This window comes from Octodon degus, unplaced genomic scaffold (genome assembly GCF_000260255.1).
Source record: "Octodon degus isolate 3935 unplaced genomic scaffold, OctDeg1.0 scaffold00250, whole genome shotgun sequence".
NCBI lineage: Eukaryota > Metazoa > Chordata > Mammalia > Rodentia > Octodontidae > Octodon > Octodon degus.
Window position 1 is genome coordinate 2,275,193 of NW_004524826.1, and position 26,911 is coordinate 2,302,103.

At 41.8% G+C, this 26,911-nt stretch overlaps 1 protein-coding gene across 1 annotated transcript in view; it reads right to left on the reverse strand.

Moving 5' to 3' along the window:
* Positions 1–1,364: 1,364 nt before the first annotated feature.
* Dpt (dermatopontin) overlaps positions 1,365–26,911 on the reverse strand; it is a 32,405-nt gene continuing 6,858 nt past the window's right edge. Inside the window, exons 2-4 of the mRNA XM_004646053.3 lie at positions 19,739–19,864; positions 5,825–5,932; positions 1,365–3,663 (exon numbers count right to left, since the gene is read on the reverse strand). Coding sequence (XP_004646110.1) covers positions 3,597–3,663; positions 5,825–5,932; positions 19,739–19,864 — 301 coding nt within the window. The 3' untranslated portion in view covers positions 1,365–3,596. The remainder of the gene's footprint in view (positions 3,664–5,824; positions 5,933–19,738; positions 19,865–26,911) is intronic.

Below are 26,911 nucleotides of genomic sequence, written 5' to 3' on the forward strand. Positions count from 1 at the left end.
GGTGCTGGGGGATTGAACCGCGGTCCCTGATGCCTTGCCAAGCTTGTTCTAAGTAGGTGCTTTAGACCACTGAGCCATCTCTCCAGCCCTCTCCTCTACTTCTTGACTACCATGGAGTGAGCAACTTTTTCCTGCCATGTGCCTCTGCCATGCCATGTCATGTCTGCCTTGGAGATAGCCAACAGCCAACTATCATTTGAATCAACTGGAAACTGAGCAACTCCATGAAGCAAGTGTCTCTATAGGTAAGGGAGTGGGGCCAGAAAAGGTAGGTGCTTGCCCAAGGCCAGTCATGATGGAGCCAGGACTTATACTCTCAGACGGTCTGGGTTCAGAGCCACAGTGTTTTCTACTCCCCACAGAAGCACTTTTTGTCCTTTAGGATCTCAGGTCTGTCTTACTCCCCAGTTCCTCGCTTTTACCTCCGCTTCCTTGCACCAGACCCTGCCACCAGTGCTCCCTGGATGGAGACTAAAACTTGGAGCCAAAATAAACATTTCATCCTTTAAGTTGATGTCTTAGCGATGAGAGACTAAGGAGATTTTCTGCACTCATCTTCACTGTCTATTTTCTCATCTCAGTTGCTTGCTGGCCTGGCAGGCGGGACTTGTATTTCCCTTTGTCTCCTTTCATTCTATGAAGTTACCATCTTGTAACATTACTGGGAAAGTGATTCATTAATCTACTGGGTAGATTGGAAAATGGTGTGTTTTGGGTTTTGGCTGATATTACACATTGCTTCCTGGCATAGTTAGGAGTGGGACCTAAGAGTTCATCTATAGTGTTAGCCTTTTCCCCTTGAATAAAAATATCTCATCAGATCTCTTAATATATAGCTCATATATTTCTGGATTTGAAACCCCCCAAGAAAAAACAAACCTCATATGATTATCTAGATATAAATACATAATTACTTATGTCTCTTAGATAGCAGGCCTAGAAAAGAGAGATAACATATTTAAGACTATAACACAAGCAAGTAAAACGACTGGGCAACTAAAAACAGAGGAAAAACATGTAGCCATATTTGGAATTTATTTTATTTTATTTTTATATTAATTTTATTGAGAAAGAAATAGCAATGAGACAGTTTTAAAGCAGGTTAGTAGGACAGTTACAATAGTTAGTACATTGCATATTGTTGTCTTCATAGTAGTTATTCATAGTACAAGATGTAGATATGATATCTTGTCTAACCACTATTAGTACAAATCTTTCTTCTCATTGAACTAAGAGAAAGTAGCTATATATCTATTTTGTATATACAGATATATATATATTTTTTCACTACAAAATGGTCCTCCATTTATATCTCCTTTTTTTGTTTAGTTTTGTCAGAGATGGGTATTCCATTGCCATTCAAATATTGTAGGTGCATGAATTTAATGATACTTGTGAACTAAGCAACTACACTGAGGACAGCAATGTGTAATACATTTGGAAGTTAGTCTTCCCTCTGATACTTAGCTCTCTGACATATAATATACTCTTGCTCTCTGACATATAATATAAAACATAAATTATTCATATTCAAACCAAATTGATAATGTCTTTCCTGTCATTGTGCTTGGCTTGTACACAAGGAATAGTTTCTCTCTTTGTAAAAACTCCATTTACTCCATCTGGCAAAGGCTCTCTTATTGGGTTGCCTGGCCACTTTTTTGTTGGCTTGTGTTCTCTGCAGACATCTGATGTCCACTGATGTGTGGCGTCTCCATGCCATACTCCCTGAAAGTCCCCAGCCTTCTGTTTCCATCATGGCCACCACACCAGCCAGTGAGCACTGCTCATCTCTCCCACCTGCTCTCTCCACACGCAGCTGAGGCTACTTCCTAATTCTCATCCCGAACCAGCGCTGCAATTGCTAAAATATTAATGGCTCCCTTTGTGAAAGATAACACCAGGAAGCTTCTTATTGTAAATTGAAATTGCCAGAAAGACAGAAACAATGAAATGGAAGAAACAAAGTAAAACTGTAAGAGGAATATGTGTTTCAGCATGAAGACAAAGAAGGACATCGTTGGCTGCATCTTGGCACCACGGTGCTGAGCTCTGGCAGTGAGAAATGTCACCATTGACCTACGCTCACCATTCTGACCATCTAAGACTATAGCAAAGTGCATCCCTGGGTTTCTGTTCAGCTGGCTTTTTTCTTGGGCTTTCTCAGACAGGGTGAGAAAAGAGGAACACAGACCAGAAGAGAGAAGGCAAATAGTGTGAATAAAGGAAATAGGGACTCACTGTGGCTACAATTGCATGACATATTGGAGTATGGAGAGCTCAAGGATACCAAGGAAGAAATCTGGCTGGACTCAAAGGCAGAGAGACATGCTCCCTTTCTTTATTCAACCTTGTGTAAAAAAAGGATACAGAATTTTGTTTTAGTACTGGACCTTCCCCCGGCCATACCCTACCATTGTCATTCCTGATGTTTTGGCACAAATCACAGTGCTAAGTTGTATGTTTAGAACAGTAGAATGAAAAAAAAAAAAACTCCTGAAATTTATGAAATAGTGAATGTTCATGTTTTTTTTTTTTTATTTTTTAATGAAGGGATAATACAAATAGCTGGGGACAGAAGCATCACAGGAGGAACAAAGCTAGGACCACCTCTGCAGAAGACATTGCTAGGCTAACACAAACTGCAGTGAATCCTCAGGGCAGCCTTTCCCACCTGGACCAGTCCAGGCGGATTGCCAGCAGCACCCCATGGCTACCAGGCACCTGCCAGCCTACTTAGGAGTTGTGGGCGGCCTCTAACCTCTAGCTGCCGATGACTCAACCCTCACTTTTCATTTTTGAAAGCCACCTGGCCACTCTCATCTCCACAGGGTTTCAATCTGAGCCCCATTCCCTGACATTTCTCCTGCCATGACTTTTACCTTCCTGGAAACTAATTCACACAGGTGGCACTGGCCCTGCAGCCATTTGCATCTTTGGGTTTGGTAACACTCATCTTTGAACTGAGGAAATTCTTCCAACCCTAGTCTTTTAGCTCTGCCCTCAAAGCTTTCTACCTCCCTCTTTCACCTGCCAGCTCCTTCCCTTCTGGAGCACAGAGCTTTGCACTTGGATGTGGCAACACACATGTCTCCGTGGAAGGGGAAGGGGATGTGTGTCCTCTTTAGGCTTAAGGCTGCTCTTAGTGAGGACCCTGGGTGTCATTTAGCAGACTTAGATGCAAGGAGTCTTCATTGTACCCCTCCTTATACTGTGCCTCTCCTTCGATCTAAGTTCATCAAGCTGAACTTGAAGCTAATTTTACAGTAACAGTAGTCACAAGGCTGTGGCATGTGCTCCAGGAGGTGGGCTGGAAGCTTGCTTACTGTATGTACATGTGGTTGGCAAGGAAGCTATCCCCAGCCATGTAAGACAGTTGCCATGGAATGTGTTAAAAGTGAAAAAGGACAATTTAATTGCAAATGTGACCCTCTGCAAGAAGGCCCAGGAAGCTGGCACTGCAGTTCCCAGCTCAGAGAGTTTAAAAAAGGAAAGCAGTAGAGACAGCTACAGGAGTTCCAACTGATGTCAACATATGCGACACCCCCAGGACTCTTGGCCCTTTTTCCTTCACCCAGCTTTAGTAGATGGCCAATCTAAACACTTGCAAATTCACAGTCGTAATCAGTCATGCGACACATTATGAACTTCCACTGGCGATCCCTGTTGGGAGAGTCAAGAAATTAATGTCAGTGAGAATAGTCACCTGCTGTAGGATAAACCACAGCTGGGGGACAAGAAAGGCAGGACATGTGCAGCCGCTCAGAAATGAAGGGATACCGAACTTCAATTTTGCTCTCAGAAGCCTGCTCTGTGAATCAGTTTCCAGTGAACCAACAAGTCTTTGAGGTCAGGATGCCCTTTGAAGGGTCCCAGCGAGGTTACTGGCCACGGAGAGGCTCCCGGGGGCTGCTGGTGATTGCTCCCTGTGTTGTTCCCCACAGAACCTCATGGAGCTCTAGGCTAACAGCTTGGAACCAAAGCATTTACTTAACATTAAATCCATTCCACTGTGAAGTATCTTAAAAGGTCACCAGTCTACCCTCTCAATGATTCTTTCTTTGACCAAGTACTCACCTGGGCTGGGCTCCAGGCCAGAGAGAATAGGTTTCTTCTTTCACCATCACAGAGAAAAGAAGGTAAAGAGAAGGCACTCCACAACTTTTAAAATGAGAAAGTGAATGCCAGCCATTCTGCCTATCAGAAATGGAGTTGTTTGTTTGCTGAAGTGGGGGACATGGGTCTTAGAGAACAGAGGATTGACCAGCTTTGCAAAAACACAGTCTGAGTAAGTTCCTTACTAGAGACAAAGCCATGTTTGTCACTCAGCCACTGAATAAAATCTATTAGGCCTGGTACTCCTGTGGCTTAGTAGCATTGAACAATAAGAATCACAATTGTAACTCCTATGCAATGTGCACTTCGACATCTCCAGCATGGTGCTAAATGCTCAACATGTTTTCTCAACAATTTTCACAGTGATCCATGAGGAAGCAGGTTCAGAGAAATAAGCGACCTGCTCTAATGGGACACAAGTAATTGGTGATGATGGCAGAATTCAAGTCACTTAGACTCAGATCTGGGTCTTTGACTTTGGAGACTGCTGTGTCTCCCTAACTAGGTGCCCAGAACACCACAGGATGTGGCTTGCATGCCCTTTACACAGTACTAATAAAGGGTAAAAATAAAGAATTTTCTGTATTTAATCATACAAATCTTTGCAAAGCACAGTGGGGTCCTTTTGCTTAAACTCAGAATTACCTTTTCCCCCTTTCAATCTCCTGGGGCTCTTTCCAATTCAGTTTCACCTCAACATCAGACCTGAAAAGGACTCAGCCCAGATTCTGGGTGGCCTCAGGGATGATCACTGAAGTTCTAGGGGAGGGGTAGTGCCCTCTGCCTCCACAGCCTAAGGAAGTTTCATTGTTCCCACGCTGCTCCAGAATTGTTTGTTTTAGAACAATTGGTTACAGAGATCCTAGCACAGGTTTTCCAGGGACTGGGTGACCGGTTATTTATTGGCATTTTCTCCTGCAAATGTCAACAGAGGATGTAGTTTGTTTTAGATATTCAGCAAACTGCTGGCTTGTATGTTTACCAAATGAATTTCATTATTGCAGCCAAGTCTTAGGTATCTTTATACTAAAAGGCAAAGATAAACAAGGTTTTATGGCCAGGTATTCATACTGTTTTTTAAAGAGAGAGAGAGCTAAATTTATATTGTTTATAAATGTTCTACCTTAAGGTTTGTGTAAGAACAACCAAAGCAGACAGAGACAGTAGGTCTTGTCTGTTGCTTTTCTCTCATCTCTTCCCCTTTTGTCTCCTTTCCTGCAAACTAAAGTGGCCTCAGATAGAGGCCTAGGATTAGAAAGTGTCCTGGTTGGCAATGGACCCTTCTCTAACCATTTTTGTCTTTCTCTTTCCATGTCTAGTGACAAAAAGTACTCGCTGAACCTCGTGAGGGGAAGAAATTAGAACAGACACGGGCACCAAGCTCAGTACTCCTCTCGGGGCAAGCTGGAATCCACCTTCACTGCATCAGGTTGAGCTGAGTTCCCAAGGACAACTCATTGCTCATTGTTTCCTGATGAACAGCCAAACCCTTAGTTCATCCGGAATGAGAAACTAAAATAGAAAAAAATCCCAGACCAACATTCCCACAAGTCTAGTCCTTGGTGGAGTCAGTCTTCACTTCCTCGAACCCCCAGCCCAGGGGGAACTCAGAATTACCTTTTCCCCCTTTCAATCTCCTGGGACTCTTTCCAATTCAGTTTCACCTCAGCACCAGGCTTGCAAAGCCCTCAGCCCAGATTGTTCTCACCTTTCCACTGCAGAGAAAGTGGTCGTGGCTCCTCGGATGTAGTAATCATAGCTGTAGGAAACCATGTCTATTTCCTCACCGTAATGGCCTGGATACTCTGTTGTCAGCCTATATGGGGGTGAGCAAAGGATTAGATGGAAGAAGATTTTTAAAAAATATTATCAGTGGGAGCAAACAAAAGGTAAATTATGAAGAAGCTTAAGGTTTATGAAGAAGAGGTGAAGTCTGGATACCTTGGGAGATCCAAACGGAATAGCTGGTCGCCACAAAACTATTGCAAGCTGCTGAAAGACAGCTCCTCTGCTACTCCTCACCTTCCTTTTAAACTGTACATGGACAAAGACACAAAGGAGCCCACTTCCTTGCTTTGAAGTAGCACTGAACAATGTCAATGTTAGTTCCATTCTGTTCAAGGCAGGTAGGAAGAGAGTGTTTCCAAACTGTATTATGACTCATCATTGGATCACAAAATCAATTGAATTGGTTAACTTTAAGAAAGAAGACATAAAATAGAACAAAATATCAGAGAACACACTGCATGCAGTAAAGAGAGGCCTATCTGAGTGTAAGTTTTGTTTCAAATGTATGAGTGTATATGATAAGTACATCAGGTGATAGTTAATATTTAGGGTTTTTTTTTTTTTCTGTATTTAGGACAGGGTCTACAGGGTCTATAGGGTTTCATTACATAGATCAGACTCATAGTGATTCTCCTGTTTTCAGCCTCCCAAGCACTGGGATTACAGGAGTGCACCACCACTCCCAGTCTCAATTGCCATCTCAGCCCTCCCCATCAGCGGGGCCAACATGGCACACCAAGGACTGAAGCCTGGCCACTGAGCTCTGCCTAAGAAAGTGCTTTTGTCTGCTGAGCTCTCAGGCCGGCCCTAATATTTAATTTTTAACATGAGTCATAACCAAAGAAGCATGCAAATGTATTTAGCTAAAATGTAATCTCCACAACGGTGGAGATTTTTCCTTATCCATAGTCATTTCTTCTGGCAGTTAACAGTTCCTAGCACATAGTAAATATTTGCTGTATAAGCTAGTGGCTTTGAGAGAGGCGGTCTGCTTCCTGATCTGTAGAAGAATGAAAGCCGCCTTATGAGTTTGTCGTTGTGACTAACAAAAAATACGTGTGATACAATGGTGTATGTCGGGTGTTACATTTCAAAAACCTATTTTCCCTCTTCCTCTCCTCTTTTTCCTTCTTTCTCTCCCAAAATTGAATTGATCTTGGGACTCCCTTTGGGAAGGCACATTGTGAGGTATCAAATATACAGTCATATGTAGATTATAAATATTATTGTAAAAAACATTACTAGTAATTCTCTTAAAATAGCCCCCTTTGCTTCAACACACTTGTCCCATTATTCTCAACACTTTCTGAAGCAGTTCTGGAGTCCTTTTGCTTGAGTGTCCTTATCTGATTTGATAAAAAATATGGTGAATGCTGGGCCAAGTGCCATCCGACAGAAAGGGAGGCTAATAAAAAATTACCGTGTGTCCTCGTTCACCTTATTCCCTAGACCTAGCACTGTGCAACTTGTTCTTTGCCAAACTCAAAGTGATCACAAAAGTTAAATATCTTAATGGACTCAGGAAATCATGTAGCCATGCAATGCAACAAAAGATACAAAGAAGAGGTCCAGAACTGCTTCAGAAAGTGACAAGAACAATGGGATAAGTACATTTGAAACAATGGGGAATACTTTGATTGGCATTAGTGGCAATATGTCTTTTACTAGAACAAATCTACTAGATTTAAACATTCACTGTGTGTTCCATCATATCTTGTATGTTCCATAGTAGAATAAATCTATAGTTCTCGTGAGGGCTTTGCTTCTGGGGATCTTTTGGATCAAAATGGTTCCTTGTGAAACAGACCCTTTCAAAGTTTGTCAGGATTCCTAGGTCTGCTCAGGAAGAACTAGTTACTCAATATCAGTAATTTAATTTGATCTATGTTTACCAGATTATTGTATATCAATGATAGAAAGGTCTTCTCCTATCCACACTGATGATCTGTTTCTCAAGGATAGGAAGACTGTCATGAGATTCTGAAAAGACTGATTTATAAGCTCTCAGGATTCATAGGAGGATGTCACTGCAAGGTCAATGTTTAGCCCAGACATTCAAAGTCAATGAGAACCCGAAGCCTCACTCCTTTGGCTCATAGTCATTCTTCTTCCCACAGTGTTCAATCATCCTTATTCTCTGATCTGTCTTTTCTTAAGATGCAATTGTGCTTTATTGCTTGCCAAGCCCCACCTATGTGTAATTGCTTGTTATATCTCTGAAAGGAAATGAGATTCTGCTACTTCTGAAATCTATTTTGCATTTCTAAAGAGATTAGAAATAGAACTCCTTACTTCTGAAGAAAAAGTCAGTTGGTTAACTGGCTCATGAGTGGATCTAATTTGGCTTCATTAGTTTGTTATCCATGAGCGTTCTGTCAAGGACTGTACTAAGTTTATCCAAAGAAAGAGGGGATTGTTGGAGGGGATGCTTTTATTTCAGGAAACATAAAATATTTTCCAGAACTGTTTATATATAATGTATGTAAGTTAATATAAAAATATTGTATTTCTGTGAAGGTAGTACCTCTGTTTGGTAACAGTGCATTAGGCTAAGCCCAAGCGCCAAAACAAGTTGGAAATAATCATGCTAGGTTTTTATTCTTTGAGTGTTTACACCCTGATCTGTCCTCAGATTACTTGGATAGCTAAATATGTTTGGAATAAAATAAGAACAGAAGAATTGTGTTTTTTAAAATAAATAAAAAGAAGTTTTAAGCTCCAGCAAAGGGAAAATAGCCAGTGCTTTCTTTGACATGAATTCTTTATAACTTCATTTTTGGTAGTGAACAGATAGGGGTCCTCCTGACTAGTTGGACAGCTTTACTGGGAAGCCTCTTTGAGGGAGAATATGTAGAATGTACTGGAGAAGGTGGGTTGATTCTTACCAGGGCTTTATACCTTGGTCCCAGTCAGGCTCACTGACTTTTGGTTGTCATTGTTTTGCTTTTTTCATAAAACCATGAGATGGAGTTTACACTATCACAAGAAACCTAAGGTAAGGAGGACTAAAAGAAGGATAGACATTTATAAAGATCACTGCTACTTTGGAAAGTTAAAGATAGGGAGAAATGGCCCCAACCACTGGTAAACAGTGGTTGGGGTTTAGCAAATGCCATCTACAGCAAGAACTCTTGTTTTACTTTGGCCCAAGATTCTATTCTATATTTTTGAAAGAATATGTTTCCTTTTAGCTGTTGGTAATATCACACACATGCACGCGCGCGCACACACACACACACACACTTTTAACTTAAAAAGTCCTAATCATATCTCCTGTGAGGAAAAATTGAACCCTGCCAGCTAGACACTGAGACAGGGCATAGGAATTTATCAGGAAATTAAAGAGCCTACGAGCAAACAGATTGGCCATGGTTCCATTGGCTCTGGCATTGGGGAGAAGTTCAGTGTGGGTCCAGCTTTCTTGTGAAATACTAGGTCACTTTAGGCAGCTTTTTGGCAAAGCTACTTCATGCTAAGCTTTGTCACACATTTCTGGACCCATTAAAACAACCAAAGAAGTCTTTGGCTTGGCAAGATGAGGGGAAGGATAGGTCAGGAAGGTGCCTTCATTCAACTTATTAAAATAAGTTTATGTTTACAGCACTTCTATAGGGAGCCATTCTTATCCTTCCTTTCTTCCTTCCTTTCTTCCTTCCTTTCTTTCTTTCTTTCTTTCTTTCTTTCTTTCTTTCTTTCTTTCTTTCTTTCTTTCTTTCTTTCGTATGGGATCTCGCTGAACAGCTTGGATTCTTATCCCCTTTTAAAAACCTCTCTCTCTCTCTCTCTCTCTCTCTCTCTCTCTCTCTCTCTCTCTGTGTGTGTGTGTGTGTTTGTGTTCTTGTCCCACTTACTTTTGGATGAAAGTTTCTTTGAGTACCATTTCTCACTCCCCAGTGCTTTTCCTCTTGTTTCCAGGTAAAACAAGAAATAAGGTTTTTCTAGAGCTACAGGGAAGAGACAATGTGATTACACAGGATCATATGTACAGCTTCTTGGGTCAAATGATGATGAAAGAGATAGAGAGAAAGACTATTTTACTTATGAACTGAAAAAAGGCCGACCTAACTGAAGAGTTGCTCTAAAATTGTATAGGACTCTCTCCTCTAAGATTCCTTAAGTACTAATATTATCAACAAATCCAACTCTACTCAGTGAATATGTGCTGACCAATACAACATCACAGAATGAGTTGTTGTCAACCGATGTCAAGGCTTGTTATCCATGAGCATTCCGTCAAGGACTGTTCTAAGCTTATCCAAAGAAAGAGGGAATTGTTGGAGGGGATACATTTATTTCAGGAAACAAAATATTTTTCAAAACTGTTTATATATAATGTATGAAAGTTAATATAAAAATATTTTATTTCCGTGAAGGCAGGATCTGTGTTTGGTAGCAGTGCTTTAGGCTAAACCCAAGTGCCAAAACAAGTTGGAAATAATCATGCTAAGTATAAAAAGTATAAAAATGAGGTATATAAAGTAAAGCCATATCAATATGCTGAGCTGTGAAAGGCTCAAGTCAACAACTTCTGCGGAATAGGACCTGTCATAGACCTGAGGTCAGATACATGCTACCACATGCATTTTGAAAAGAAATAGAGAACTACAATGTGTTTTCATAAAGTGGCTAATTTTACTTAAGAGATAGTATGGTAATAATTGGTATGTCCTGACAAGAAGTACGAATTTAGAAGACCAGAATGACAGGCATTCCAAGCATGATCCTTCTATTACACATTGCTATCTTCAGTGCAGTTGCTTGGTTCACAGGTATCAGCATATATAGTTAGTCAGATTGAGAATCCTATTAATTAACTGCTAGTTTTAAAAACCTGTTGATGTTTCTCAAGATCATTGCCTTACCCATTTTGTGCATATAAATGTATGGCTTTGTCTCTGTCCTGTTTCCCAGCTTTTCTCCTTACCCTCTCCTCATTGTCCAATACTCAAGTTCCCACTTTCCTTTTAATTGTGTTATACCTATTTGTATTTCTTTTGAGTTCTTAAACTAGGGAGACTATACGATATTTACACATGTGGGTCTGGTTTATTTCACTTATAAGTATATCTTCAAGTGGCATTCACTTAAATATGAAGGCTTTGAGTTTATCATTCTTTTTAGCTGAATAATTCTCCATTGTATAAAAATACCACATCTTTTTCAACCATTCCTCATGTGACAGGCATCTTGGTTGTTTCCAAGATTTGGCTATCACAAATTGTGCTGTTATAAATGTAGGTGCACATATACTACTATGATATGATGTTTTCAGTTCCTCTGGGAAAATTCCCAGTAGGGGGATAGCTGGCTTGAATGGGATTTCCAGTCCTAGTTTTGTAAGGAGTCTCCACACTGATTTTCATAATGGTTGCACCAGTCTACATTCCCACCAGCAGTGGAAAAGGGTTACTTTTTCCCCACAGCCTCTTCAACATTTGTTGTTGGTTGATTTCTTTATGATAGCCATTCTTTCTGGGGTGAGATAATATTTCAGTGTTGTTTTAATTTGCATTTCATGGATGCCTAATGATGAGGAGCATTTTTTCATATATTTACTCACCTCTTTAATTTCATCCTCTGAGAAGTGTGTGTTATCTTGGATGCCCATTTCTGGATTGGGTCTTTAAATTTAGGAGCCCTAATGTTTTTTAGTTCTTTATAAATTCTAGAGAGCAGACCTTCATCTGAGCGCTTATTAGTTAAGATTATTTCCAAATTTGTTGGTTGTCTTTTCACTTTGTTGATAATTTCGTTTGACACGCAAAAACTTCTCAGTAAGAGGTGGTTCCATGTTATGCCTAAGATGTTTCGTATTTAGACAGATAGTTAGGGTAAACCAAACTGCACATGTTACAGGATAATAATAAGCTTCTCTTCTGGAGGGTTAACAACCTAAGTTTGCAGATCAAAAATTAGAGAAAAAGAAGGGCTGCAAGGTCAGCCAACATTTTGACCCTAGCCTTTCAAGATCAGTGAAGACTCAGGACATAAGAGAACCTATACCATAACATTATATAACTCAGTTGTGTCCCAAAATTTTTGATCAAGAAGATTATGGAGCCACAGAGAAATGTGATCAATGATGTATAGTGTGCCTAATGAGAGTCACCTGGAGAGAAAACATTGTCTCAGACTTTCACAGAGAGCAAATGGTCAAGCAAATGGCTGTACTCATCCACATAGCTGACACTGACAAAGGATCTACAAAGTGCGGTATAGGATAAATTCTGAGGGTACCCGACTGATCTTATCAGATACAAAAGTTACATTTCTTTTTATATAGGTCTTGCTTTATCTTGGTCTTAACCATCCAGCAAAAAAGCATAAAAATGAGGTATATAAAGTAAAGCCATATTAATATGCTGAGCTGTTAAAGGCTCAAATCAACAACTTCTGTGGATAACCCACTACTTTTGTGGACTGCTGGACTGTGTTGGATTGTTTTGCTGAATTCACGCACCTATAGTATTTAGATGCCAATAGAATACCCATCTCTGACAGGAATAGACAAAAAAGGGGCTACAAAGGAAGGACCGTTTTGTATCTGTATATGCAGAATAGTTAGGATAGATATACGGCTACTTTCATTTAATTCAATGGGAAGAAAGATTTGTACTAGTAGTGTTTGGACAGGATATCCTTTCTGCTTCTTATACTATGGATAACCATTAAGAAGATAACAATGTACAATGTATTAATTATTGAAACTATCCTATTAATCGGTTTTGAAACTGTCTCATTGCTATTTGATTCTCAATAAAATAAAAAAGAGTCTAATTTTACTGGTCAGAAATTTGGCTGAGAACTGGGTTTCAACTTATTCCTTAGTAAAGGTGACGTGATGTAAGACTGTGCAGCCGTCCATCTCCATTAGACCTTTCTGATCATGGAGCAATTGGAGCTAATAACAAATGTTACAGTTCTAAGATCTGCCTTTCACAGCTGCCTGACCTGCAGGCAGTTGGAATACCTGTGTCATTCAGAGTTGTCCCAGAGGCTCCACTTTGGCTCCATTATTTGCTCATGTTAATATACATTTGGAGAAATGTGAGCTCATCTAGTGGCCCCAAGGCAGTGAGAATTACTACCTTGGTCTTATTGAACTCTTTAGGGAAAACCACAGATTCTCTTTTAAAAATTTTTTTTTACTTATTTATTTATTTGATACAGGGTCTCATTACTCAGTTAAGACTCATAGTGATTCTCCTGTCAGCCTCGCCAGTGCTGGGATTACAGGCAGTGCCCCCACACCCGGTTTTTGTGGCCTTCACTGTGTGCCTGGGGTTCCACTGCCGGCACATCATGCAGTATCAGGGATCTAACCTGAATCCTTGCATTTTCCAGGCAGGTGCTTACACAGGTGAACTATCTCCCTGGCCCAACCACAGATCCTTTACCATACAAATGAGGAAAAACACTAGCATTATCTCATGAAAATGACCAATATGTTGAGCTCTTGGAGAAATCATTGGTATATGTCATCCAACTCATCTTTTTCGTTTAGTGCTGAAGAAGGTATGGAGGAGAAACTCAGAGTGCAGATTTGATATGTTCTGTAGGTAGTTAAAAATAAAATGGATCTTTCAGTCAGGCAAATTACCAAGAATTTTCTTTAGTAAACCAAATCTGTTCATGACCAGCCCCTTGCACAGTGCTTTTCCAGGTAAGCTCCAAGAATGAGAATATTTTAATTTAGATGATGTTGCTATTGCCCTGGTATTCTTAACAGGTGCTGTAACAGAAGCTGACTTCTGTAACAGAAGCTGCAAAGACAAGTAAAAGAAAACCCAGGCTAGGAAGATATCTGGGCAGTCTACGCATCTACCTGGCAAGTGCAAGACCTGGGTTTGATCCCATTATCGCAAGTCCCAGAACCTTGGGCACATGGTACCAGCCATAGAAACTGGGTATGGTGGCATATGCTTGTAATCCCAGTGCTTGAGAGACTGAGACAGGAGGATCACTACGAGTCTGAGCTGTGTAGTGAGATTCTGTACCAAGTAAATAAATAAAAATATTTTCTAGAAAGAAGAAGATGAAAGAAAGCTCATCCCCAAAACATCAAGCACCCTCCATTTACTTCCCAAGGAGCTGGAGAATGGCCAAGTGGGAGCAAATGACCAGGACTTGTACAATCACCCAAGTCCTCTGTACAAACAGCCTAAACCCTGGGGCTCTGAGAGTGTAAGAATGAATGTGTAATGTTCATGTCCTCTTGTGGTCTTTTGGGGGGGTTCTTCAGGCATATCTATGACTTAAATTAGAAGAGGAACATACCTGAACATTTTCCAAATGCTGTTTTGGAGGCTGTTTCTAGCTCTCTGTCCAAGCCCAGGGCTGGTCAGCGGCACATCTGTTCTGACTCATGTTAACTTTTGTTGACCACATTACCTCATGGCCGCCCTGGGCCTGAACTTCAGTAGAGACAGAGCCACTCCATCATCTGCCCCCACCTAAAATAACCATTTTCTTTTCTGTTTTCACTACTAGATACTACTTTCACTGTTGTCCAAAGCTTCACCTGTATAGGTCTTAGTCCCTCCACTGAGATTGAGATATGCGGTACCAAGGATCAAACTTGGGTCCTTGCATTTGCCAGACAGGCACCCAGACTGTTTAGCTATCTCCCCAGCCCCAAGAGGGATGATTGATTTTGTTCAAGTTCTAAAGGGATGTTGGCAGTCACAGTGATGCTTGCCAGGGGTTTTTGGAGGGTACAGAAGCATCTCATCCTAATGCAAATTCTGTAAAATGTAACAATCGACCTATCTTCTCAAAGTATGGTTATGGCCATACTTATAACAACAGTGTGGAAACTTCCCTTCTCACTAGGCCTCTAGGAAATGAGCTGGAAGAAGTTAGACAGGAAAGGTTGGGAATGACAGACACTGTGGTGGAAGGGCCTGGGGCTCTTCTTGTCCCTAAGACAGCGTTTGCAGGGAGTGGTCTTGCAAATGCCCCCGATCTTATATTCAGATGTGAATGATGAGAGGAATGAAAGATTAAGTATGATTGGATGCTTATTGGATTTTATTGTTATTAATTCTATCTATCCATGAATTAAGAAAACCACCGTCTGACTTAGGATTTGGCCATAGAGAGAAAAGCTGTAGGCAATAGCAAATGCAAAGTCTGAGAGTCTTAGAATCCATAAAATGAATGAAACTGTTAAGGTGATCTCAGCTGATGCATTATTTTGTTTTCCAAAATATATTGTCCAGGCAAAGTATTGAATGACCAGGGGTCAGAAGAATTACCATTTAGGAGAAGGGCTTGCTCAATTGAACACCCTTGATTCCGGGGACACACAGCCTCTGCCGGCCGGGAGGCAGGCTGGTGTGCATTGTGCAAGCAGCTGAAGCTCCTTTTTAGAGGGACAAGCACTCTGTCTCTGGAGGGCTGTGGCTCCTCCACTGACATGTGTTTGTGGTTAGCAGACTATTAGACTAGGAATTTGAAATTTTCCTTTATAAATAAATATGTGTAAAATTTACATAGGCGTCCAATCCGGTGAGGAAGGCATATCCGCATGGATCAGGAATTCATTTTCCTGCCAGAGTGCAGCGGTGCTGTGGCAGCCACCAGCAAGCTGCGCATGCTGAAATGAGGCAGCACCCAGCTTCCCACCAAACAAATAAGTCCTGCACTCACTGGGGACTTGGCTGATGATTTGTTTTTTTTCCAGCCCATCATTTTAATATTTCAAAATCTTAAGCTAGCTCCAAACATTACTGCAGGATATCTTCCAAAATTCAAGAGGAAAAATGTGATACCTACCTAGGAGTGTCAGTTCCCTGGGAGGTAACTCAAGTCAGTTAAAGTGATGTAAAGAAGTGTTTCAAATAAGAGCATAATCAGCACCTTCAATCTGGAAGGTATTGGAAAAGACTTCCCATGTCAGTCGGTAGGGCTTTTAAAAAGATCAAGTAAAATAATGTGGGAAAAATAAGTTTCTATCACCTATAAAACATCATTACAGAAAAAGCAGGCTTCACCATTGGTACTGTTACTAGGGACCTGTAATACGCAGATATTTGCAAATTTGTTAAGAGTCTACTTGTAGCAGGCAATATGTACAAATGTGGAGAGAAGAAGACCTAATTTATGCCCTGAGGCTTCATTCAATTTAGAAAGACATAATATAACATTACAACTCAGGCAATTTAAAGATGCCACTAAATTGTCTAGATGCCCGTGGGATAGTGAGTCCTGCACTGTACCTTGGTGCTTCGCACACGTTCCATATTCTTTGGCTTTTTCTTTTCTTTTATAAAAGTCCCATTGGCTTTATGCACCACAGTAGCTCTTGGCTCCAACATGGTGCTATCAAGAATAAAGCCAATTAAGTTGAAGCAAAAGTTAGTGGGATTCGCATCAAAGGCGAGTTGCCATGCCCATCAGAGAAGTTCTCCTCTCTATTCTATGATTCTAGCCAACAGCAATGTGTCTGGGTGTAAGACTTAGTGGGAGAAGAGAAGGGGTGAGAGGCTAGAAGTGGAAGTGGGAATGTCTCTGCAGACCGAGCCTTGGGATAAACCTCACCTGCTTCTCCTAATTGTCCACTTTTAACTGTGAGACTTTCTTCCTACATTATATCTGTGTACTTATGAAATTCTCAGCATCTTAATGCATAAGCTGTGTCTCAGGGGACCTGGGTCATCCTTTTTAAATTATGTGTGAGGAAGGGGATGTAGCAGTTGTGAAGAAGCATTCATGGTGACCCAGCCCCAGGTGACCACTAAATCTCATCTAGTTGCATCTGGAGCTTCACTGGAACAGTAGTGGAATTGGAAACAGAAAGAGCTGTCCGTTTCAGGTCTTGGCATCCAAGTAAACAGGATAAGCTTCCAGCAAAATGCTTGGAGTGTTAACACAGACCATAGATATTCATTGAATAGAGGAGGAACAGATGATTTGGGTGTCTCCTCTTAGTGCCACTCTTACCCTCATCCCTTACTAGTCCCTATCTCTGTCATTGGACAGGTTTCTTTAAATCAGTGAGTCTCAGGCTGATCACCCAAAGCCTTAGGCCTAAGCCACTCCCCACTGTCATTCTGTTTGGCAACTCTCATAAATCTTCATAGAGATCTTGGGCTTGAGTGATAAGGGATGTGGCTGCCCCAGATCCCTCCTCCTTTGCCTGGGGAAGAAGAGTCAGTGTGCCCTATAGGCTTTCTGAGTTTATCATCTTGTTTCTCTGCATATCCACCTCCAGTCACAAGTTCTGCTTCATACAAGGCCTGACCTGATGCTGGGCACAGTTTGCCTTTGAAAAACTTGTTCTCTGTTGAAGAGGTTGGTCTCTTCCTCAACTGGGAGGGACTCTGCTTGTGAAAGTTGTTTTTGGTTGTCAACTAGATGAGCTGGGCAGACTCCTAGTGATCAATAAAACACTGCTGGCTATGATGAGTGGGGCTGGGATGTGACCCTGAAGATTATGTCTGGCCCCTGGCCCCTTCCTCTCTAGCATCATTGCTTTGTGTTCTGCTTCCCAGCCTCCACGAAGTGAGTGGCCTTGTGCCACTGTGCCCTTCTGCCATGATGTTCATGCCTTGGGGCCAGCTGACCATGGGCTAGATCTCTGACACCATGAGCTAAAAGTAAGCCATCTTCCTCTAAATTACGGGTGCCAGGTATTTTGTTCCAGCTATGGGAAAGCAGACACATGCATTGCTTTCAGGCTCTGTTTCATCATAATCACTGGCAGTGCCAGGGATGTATCTCATACAATTCTCAAAACCAAACTAGCAAATAGGTTGAAGTCATTCATTCATTTAACAAATGTTACTGAGAGCCCACTGTGGGTCTGACATTAAAAGGGCTTTACATACATTACTATGAAGCTCTCTGATCCCTGCTTGAGTAGGGCTGATATAATAGGGCAAAGGTAGGTGGGTGGGGTGGTGAAGAATAAAAAAATTAAAGAAAACTGTATTTCTTGGGCCATGTCAACTTATTTGCCATGTAGGGTCTTTTATCTTCACATTCATTCAATATCTTTAGAAGCACACAATGTTCTAGGCACTGTATTAGGAATTAGAGATACACAGATCAGTGTCTCTCCCTCAAGATGTTTGCAGTCCAGATAGAAGCTGTGGGAAGCCATGGACAAAAGTTCAAGCATAGTGGAAGTGCTGTTCCGGTGTGTGTGTGTGTGTGTGTGTGTGTGTGTGTGTGTGTGTGTGTGTGTGTGGCCAGGGACAGGCACAGCGACCTCACACTGGCACCTCCAGTGTCCTGAGGCTGCTAATTGTCCACAGTCCCTGCTGTGGCCCCCAGAGCTGCCTTCTGTCCTGCTTACTCCTCCTCCTGCTCCTGGCCACATGTCTCCTGGCCACCAGGGCTCCATTTCTGATCTGCTCGTGCTTCACTAATAGTAAGAAAGCCTGACAGAGTGCCACACACACGAACACCTTGAGTGCTAGTTTTGGGAGGATGGTTTCATTGCAGGAAGTGGCCTTCTGGGGACAGATGCAAAGGGGAGTGAGGGAAGGGCCCTCAGGCTGCAGCAGGCAGTGTCCTGCCCTCTCATCTTGGAAACCTCCCTCCTCATCTGCATGATGCTTTGCGAAGCCACCTCTGGAGTGAAGACATTTAGAGGCTCACAGCAACCCCAAGGACCTAAGAATCCTTCAGATCTCAGCATTAGTTGAAGCAATCCTTAATAGTATGCCAGCAAACCATTTTAGGGAGCTTGGGGACCCCTGTCATCCTCAGTTAACTTTGCATGAACATGCTAAGTGCATTTGCTCCCTGAAGACAGGCCTATGGCTTATTAGATTTTGTAAAATTTAGAAAATATGGCTCTCATTTTCAGTGATAGGCTGAGGGTCTGGAGATGAAATATTTGCTAGAGATTATGTGTGTAGGTCCAGGAGGAGGGGAAAGCTTGAGGAGCCAGCGCAGACAGGATCTCATGGATTTTGCTGCCCACGCCAGCCTTCCACCTATTCCTGCATTTAGGCCTTTGATCCAGGACCTGGGACAATTGTACTGTTCACTGTGGCCATGCCTGCTCACCTCCTGCAATGGAGTAAAGAGTCCTGTATGAAAGCCTTTGTGGGGAGCTGGAGGAGTCCCAGCTCCTTCCTGCAGCTACAGATGTCGGCTGACTTTGAGCTGAGCTTACAATTTGTCGTGACTTTTGAAAGAACAGTGCTTCCCTAGGGGCAGTGTGGGCCTCTCAGGAATTTGTGTGGGGACGTTGTCTGGCTGCAGAGAACAAGCATTGAGCTGTGCAGAGATAAATCACTGGAGTGAGCAAAACCTCAAAGGTTGACACTTTTAGATCTGTTTGTCCAAGGCAGAGATTCCTGACTTGTTTGCTGACCAAAGGAGTGGGGACAAGTAGTGTTATGAATTATCACGATAAATACATATACACTCTGCTAGTCAAGTAGGAAGCTGGCTCAGGAGAAAGTTGATAGCAGTCATGGAGAGAGAAAGGGATAACATGGTACAAGGTGTGATGGCAAACTGATCCAGAAATGGAAGCATCTTTCCCTCCGTAACTGTATATACTAAACTCTAGCCCATGAAAGGTTGCTTCTCCCAGGGAGATGGCAGTATGATGAGGTCGAAACCAGGTCCTGTAGCCTTGTTTGTGATGAGTAATTGCCATGATAGAGGGAAAAAGCATAAGGACAGGATTCAGTGGCTCAGCTCAGGACTCGGCACCTCACGCTGGACACAATGGCATGTCCTTTGATCCCAGCACTTAGAGAGGCTGAGGCACAAGGGTCCTAAGTGTGAGTTCAACCTTAGCAAATTAGCTACTCTCAGCCAACTCTAACACCGGGGGGCACCAGGGATTGGATTTGGCTCTCAGACTCACCAGCAGGAATATGGGCATCTCTTGCTGTAGCGACAACAGTAAAACTGCCACTCCCGATCCAGCACTGACTCGAAGTATCGGCTCTGGAAGCCCGCCACCAGTCCATTGTTGGAGCACGTCTGGTACCTGCAGAGAAAAGGAAAGACACCGGGAACCTGAGACACCGATACGTGCTAGATGCCCGCCCACCACATTTGCGCTCTTTCCCTGACTTAGATTTCTAATAATATATTGCATTTTAATATATAAATGATGGACTTTGCTCTACTTGTGGGAAAGACATGTGCTCACTATTAAAATTTAGATGATTGATTCAGAATCTTTCAACAGAAGGAAGTTTAGGGGTCACTGATCTGATACACTTCTATGAGTATGTAATTAGATGAAAGAATACATAAATGGGTGTTATGAGTATTACAACTAAATTGTAATACTCATAACTCAAATTGTAGCACAATTCATGACATTTAAACTAAAACAATAGCTGGTGGTGCATGCCTGTAATTCCAGCATTCGAGAGCCTGAGGTAGGAGGCTCACTATGAGTTCGAGGCCAGCCTGGGCAACAAAGTGAGCTCAAGGCCAGCCCAAATTACATAGTGAAACCCAGTCTCGAAAAGACAAAAAATAAAATAAAGTAAAATATAACAATATAAGTTATTTTATTTGAATTTAAAATGAAGAGGACAAAGTGAAATATTATAAATTGGTGAAAGCCAGACAAACATTTCACTGTCTCCCATAGAACCCACGAAGCAAGATGGGTATGGTGACCTTTCCTTGGCTGTCCAGTGGAAAGTGAGCACACACCCCAGGTTCTCACCACTTCGCTGGGAACCTTTCTACCACCCATCAGGCTGTAAGCTCCACAGGCTCTCAGAGCTCCATCCCCAGCACCTGAAGGCCCTTGTATATGGAGCACTCCTCACAGAGTAGCAAGAGGCCAGCTGAACGTGAACCTCCTCCAGTCTCTTTATGCTGAAATTTCATCTAAATCCTCCAATAAAGTAACTGCTCCACTCTGGTCCACCATCCAGAGGAAAGTTCTCATCTTGGTTCTTCCAGTGCTGCTGTTAGTAGTCTAGAAATCAGCCTCTTCCATCTTTTTGGCACTTTGCTAAGGAAGTGTTGCACTGGAACAGTGCACTCATTTCTTTCTTTTTTCATCTTCAACACTCTGTCTCTGATTCTCCAGATCCCACAGTAAGGTTTGCTACTTTCTGCTGAGATGGGAATTTGCTATTTTCTTCTTGGATATGGTGGGTTCCTACTGTATGCAGAACACCATGTTCTACAGAATACCTTAGTTTGCTCTCCACTGCTATAGGGGAATTCCAGAATGACTTATAAAAAACAGGTTTACTTAGCTCATAGGGAGGGAGGCTTAGAAGCCCAAGAGCATGATGCTGGTGTCCGTCAAGGGCTTTCATGTTGCGTAACGCAGTGGAAGGTATCACAGGGCAAGGCACGGCAAGTGTGCTAGTTTGGATCTCTTTTTTCTCACAAAGCCACTATTCCTAGACACTAATGCCTTGGTGACATCATCTGCTCCTACCCACCTGCCAAAGTACCACTTATCTCATTTAAACTTGGGGATTAAGTTTCCAACATATGAACTTTGAAGAACAAACTCAAATCGTAGCACAAGCCTCTGTCTAAGATGGGTCTTTGGCTACCTCTGTTTTTCAACTAGATGACTGATCTATAGTCTCTCAGGAATGGGAAGAGCAGGCAGTAGTTATGTATGTTCACAAATAGAGGTACATCTCCAGAAAATATAGATAGAGTAAAAATAAATACCTGTGATGATTACTGAGAGAACTTGTTGACTTGAACAATAATACTTTCAGGAGCTAAATTTTGGTTTATCCTTTCTCACTGCTAGAAATGAACTTGTAGATCTGACAAAAGTGGGAATTAAGCATATTGCTTGTCTCTAGCTAGAATGTGTCTGCCCTCTGCATTCATTATTCATCTACTCATCCACGCACATAGGTACGTTTGAATATGCATTTATTTATTCACGTGTCCATCAAACAACTTATACTCTGCTACTATTCTGTATGAATCACCTATCCTGTGTCAGGAGAAGCACTGAGACACACACTTGGTGCTTGGTTAGTCATGCTAGCAAGACTTGTAAGAAATTATGATAGACTAGAGAACTCAGCTATGGGAGATCAGTAATGCAATTTAAGATGTAAATTGAGACCTAAGTTTCTTTTAGGATTTTTACCGTACCATGGCTCACATCTTTCTAAATTTTTTTTAAGAACACAAAATGATAAGATAAAAAACAGCATTAGAAATGATACAAAATTTCACTAAACATAGTCATAGGAATTCAACAATGGCTGCTATATTGCATGCTAATATCTTCAAATTAGTTGTTTAGGTTACAAGATATAAATGTGCAAGATTGGTTTCAAGAAAAAACAAAACAAAACAATATCACTTTGTAAATGCTTCACCCATTTTTGGAAGCCACAAGATTGAAAGGGACTAGGAGGGTCATAGCATGGTAGAAAGGTAGCTTTTGGGGCTGACATTCCAAGAAGATCTATTTATGCTGCTTCCTAGCATTGTGGGTGAGAGGCCACTTTGGTATGTTCTCTAAGAGTCATAAGCAAAGCTCTTGTATGTCCCAAGAAAGGAGCAGCATGCTGGTACTGGATGGGACTTCTCTTAAGATACTGCCTTCCTCCTTTCTGTAGTGAGGTGGGCTATGGTTTCCTGGGAGGCATTACACTGTTTTGGCTTGTCTTGTACACTCTGTCTCTATATAGGAACAGAATTCCCATGGTGGTAAGCTCCCCGAAGTAGAAATAAAATAAGAAGATGAGAGGGCCAATCTCCCGAGGTACCCATTCTGAAGATAGTCCAAGCTTGTGAATTCCCCACCCATTGTCAGATAGCCAGTTCCATGTCACTTGTTCACCTTTATTCCAGATAAAGTGGTCCCTACAGGATCCAAGTCTAAGATGATTCTATGACACATAACCAAGAATTTGCCTCTGACCCGTGCTCCAGTTTGATTGCCTACACGTTTTTTGTAGAGCAAGCCTACTTGGAAATCTGGTAGTGTGGAACCCTTGGTTCCAGAACTGAAGCTTTTCAAAGACACACATTCCCAGTGCGGAGAGCCATGTGGCAGAATAGGTAAGAGCAGGGGCACTGCTGTGGGACTGCTGCTCCCCTGTGTCACCCAGGATGGGTTCTACCCCTTTACTGAATAGCCTTGGTCTCTGCAACTATAATGGACAAAATAATATCACATACTTATTCATGTTATCATAAAGACCAAGTAAGACAATGTATACTAAAACCCTAAGATAGCTATCTTTCAATGCCTAGGACAGTGGTACTTTGGTCCACAAATTTAATTCTTTTCACAATTCTAGTTATAAGCTAATTACAAGCATACCCAACTAGAATCATGGAACAAATTCTGTGACCAGAATCCTTCACTTTTTAGGATTCCCACTATACATGTAGCCTACACAGTAAGTGGGAGTAGCCTTTGTGGAGCTGCCTGTGGCTCTGTGTCTCAAGTCTAAACTGCAAGGGAATTCATGTGTGTTCCCACCACTGCTGTCTCCCCATGACGAAGTTCACTATGTTGGATGTCTCAGTCAGCCACTCCTGAAGATAGATGCTTTAGTATGTCTTCTCATCCCCTATGTATAGTATAGTCCTTGAGGGAAAAGTTCACATAATCTTTATTGTGTACTCCTCATAAGGCCTGACACTTGTCCAGCAAATGCTTAATGGAAGAATGAACACACAAATTGACTTGGAAGAACCCATGCTGCAAGGCCATGGAAGGCTCTGAGACTCCCTCCTACCAGTTCTGTGGAAGCTGGACGAATATTCTATCTTCCTGCTCCTGCCTTCCTCTCCCTCAAGAACTAGAATATATGGGTACAAAATGAATATAGCTTTGCAGATTCCTCTTCTCTGCACCATTTCTCTTCCTCTTGGTTCACTTTTAAAAGCTCCTCTATAGCAAGACTAATCTGAACATGGGCCATGGCTCCAGGACTGAAAACACAGGATCTGAGCCAGTAAGAAGAAATTTCAGGGTCACTGGCAGGGCTGGGGGAGCTAGAACGGCTGCTGTTGCTAATGTGACTCCAAGGCAATTTAAAAGGAAATAGTGCTGTATCCAAAGACATGCCCGAGGGAGGTGCACCTTCCCTTTTTGGTCTTGAGTACTCTGCAGATCAGAGTATGAGCCAAGACTGCAGCTTGTCTAGTGATTTGCCACATGCCCCCAGCAGAGACTGCATGGGGACATTCCTTTGAGTTACGAGGGCAAAGTGCCCTGCTTCGGAGCTCTCTTTTCACCATTGCATGGAAGGCTGAAACTCAATTTCAGTTTCACACACTACAGCAATATTAGTTTTGCCCTGCCTAACACTAAGAACTCTGTAGAGGGAAAATCATGTGGCGATTGCTCTTCCTATGACAACATCTTTAGATCTGCCCTGAGAAAATGGCCTTTCTGCAGTGGGTTAATCTCAGGGCCATCACCTTGGTTGCATAGAAGACTTTCTGTATCTGCCGAAGTAGAACAGAAACAGCAGGCTGCAAAGAAAGAGCCCACACTATAGAGTCAGCAGCTAGGGTTTCTAGTTCTGGCACTGGGCTCCTGTCACATGCCTGGGCAGCCTCACCTGTGCCATTAGGAGGACTTCATGAAACAACATGCAAATAGCATCTATTCTGTCCCTCTTTGTGTGATTTGTGGGATTTCTCTTTGCTGCTCATATTCTTTATCCAGGCCAGAAATGTTGACAAGAAAATGATAGAAACCAGAATGGGAAAGAGTGTGAGCACTTGGTTTTGTCTACAAACTTCTCTATGGCATTTTAGTCTCTCCTTGTGGTTCCTGCCAGTCTCAGTTCAAACTTAAAGAAAGTCTGAGCTCTTTCGATGCCCTTGTAAAGTTGGAGGAGGGACTAAATTGGACATAAAACAGATTAAACAGACATAGTACAATCTTGGTCAACAGCTCTCAAATTTTATAGAATGAATAGACTATGTACCGGTGCTTTTCCTCCCAGTGCTATAAACACAGATGTGTTTCCAAGGCTATGAGAGCTCTCCCTGTAAGCCAAGCCGGTGGCCAACTTTATGTTTAGGGGGAACCATGTCCTATAGTCTCCTTAATGCCATAAAATTTCTTCTCATTCCACCAAGGTGAATACATGTTTCAATTTTACCATGAGTTTCAGGCTTTTGGAACGAGGTCTTGACTTTTGTTAATTCTTTTTTCCTTTGACTAACTCTTGGAGTTGCTACCAGACGTTTTCAACATGATACACAGAATTTTAAAATGGTTATTAAGTCTTTCAATAACTATTCACTGGAATTTACTCTCTGCTTGATGCTGTACTTTATCTGGAATTCTTTCTGGAAGACTGGCACTGACAATCAGAGCCTATGATAACCCTGATATTAAGGACAAAGAGACAATTAGCCTCTGCCTCTTGCTCCAGCTTGATTGCCTCCAAATTTTTCTGTAGAGAAAGCCTACTTGAGAATCTGGTAGTGTGAGAAATAAGGGAGTGGTGGGGACAGACAGACAATGAAGTGGTAAGAGGTAGAAACAAGATTGAAAGAAAGAAGCCTTTATATTGAAGTGGATGCCACTTGAAGATATACTCATAAGTGAAATAAACCAGACATACATGTGTATATATCATATAGTTTCTCTAGTATAAGAACTCAAAAGAAGAAATGCAAATAGAAAGGTATAATACAAGTAAAAGGAAAGCAGGATCTCGAGGACTAACTAATCAAGAGAGGGAAAGGAGAAGAGCTAGGAAACATGACAATGTGAAGCCATACAGTTATATATAGAAGATGGGTAAAGCAATGATCCTGAGAATCTCCAGAAGATTTTTGAATCTAGCAGTTAATTGGAAAAATTATCACCCTGACTAACTGTATATGCAATGGAGCCTTTAAGTGCCTGGATTTCTCCACTATCCAAAATGAGTGACTCCATAATCCATCTACCCCTTTTTGACTAGCGGCATGTGTGCCTATTTCTGTTAGGTGAGGATGACAAGTCCTAGTCTGTGGCATTATCTGGAGAGTAAAGAGATGGTACATGTCAGTGCCTGGAACATTTTATCAAAAGGCAGAAGTTCTAGTTATTGTTACTATGATCCTAAATATCTGAAATTTAATAAAAAGAAAAGTTACATACTAGTCTCCAAATACTACTTTCTAGAAGCCTCAAATCCTATGTCAGGAATTGTCAGGTTAAGTGCCTCAGAGGCAACAATGAGACAGGCCTCAGGAGGTAGATATCAGAGAATGAAACTGAATATCATCCCAAGCCTTCTCTTCTCCAAGATTTCTTCCTTCCTTGACAATTCCAACTAGTGCTGGTTTTTTTCCCTAGTGATATACTGAGGTCATTAGCACATCTTTCCCCTAACATGTTCTTCTCTGAATAGTCTCATGGCTCCACCATGTAAGTTTGGTGAAGGTAGACGCTGCATAACTTAACATCCATCCTCTTGGCCCAATGGTGGGAAGGAACATGCGCAGTCCATAAATAACACTTAGCTGCACACAGTTTGCTGTCTCCCTGTCAGCAGCTGGGTAGTTTTGTGGCCCACAATGCAGGTTTTAAGTGTACTGTGTGTCTACCATTATTAAAATGCAAAGCTGAAGTGGCTTGTCAAACAGAGTCTCCAGGTAGTAAGGCCTACCACAGAACAGAGGTAGAAAGCCTTTCAAAACACAAAACTTTTTTACACTTGGGAAAGTACAGACAATGGAAACTACACCAAAGGCCTTTGAGAAGACAGAGATAATTTTATGAGATGTATTTACATCTTGAAAATGAATTCAAGATGAATTTGGATCATGATATTACTCTAAAAACTAATGAAATTCAAATAAAGTTTATAGGTTAGGATGGTGCTGTATTGACTTTGCAGTGTTCCTGAACATGTCAAGCCCATGCTGCGAAGGCTAGCACTATGGGCATGGTAGAACACTCCTGTAATACCAGCATGTGGGAGGCTGACGTAGGAAGATTGTTCTAAGTTCAAGACCAGCCTGGACTACAAAGTGAGCTCAAGACCAGCCTGAACCGCATAGCAAGAGCCTGTCTCAAAAAGACAAAACAAAACAAAACAAAACAAAAAAAAAA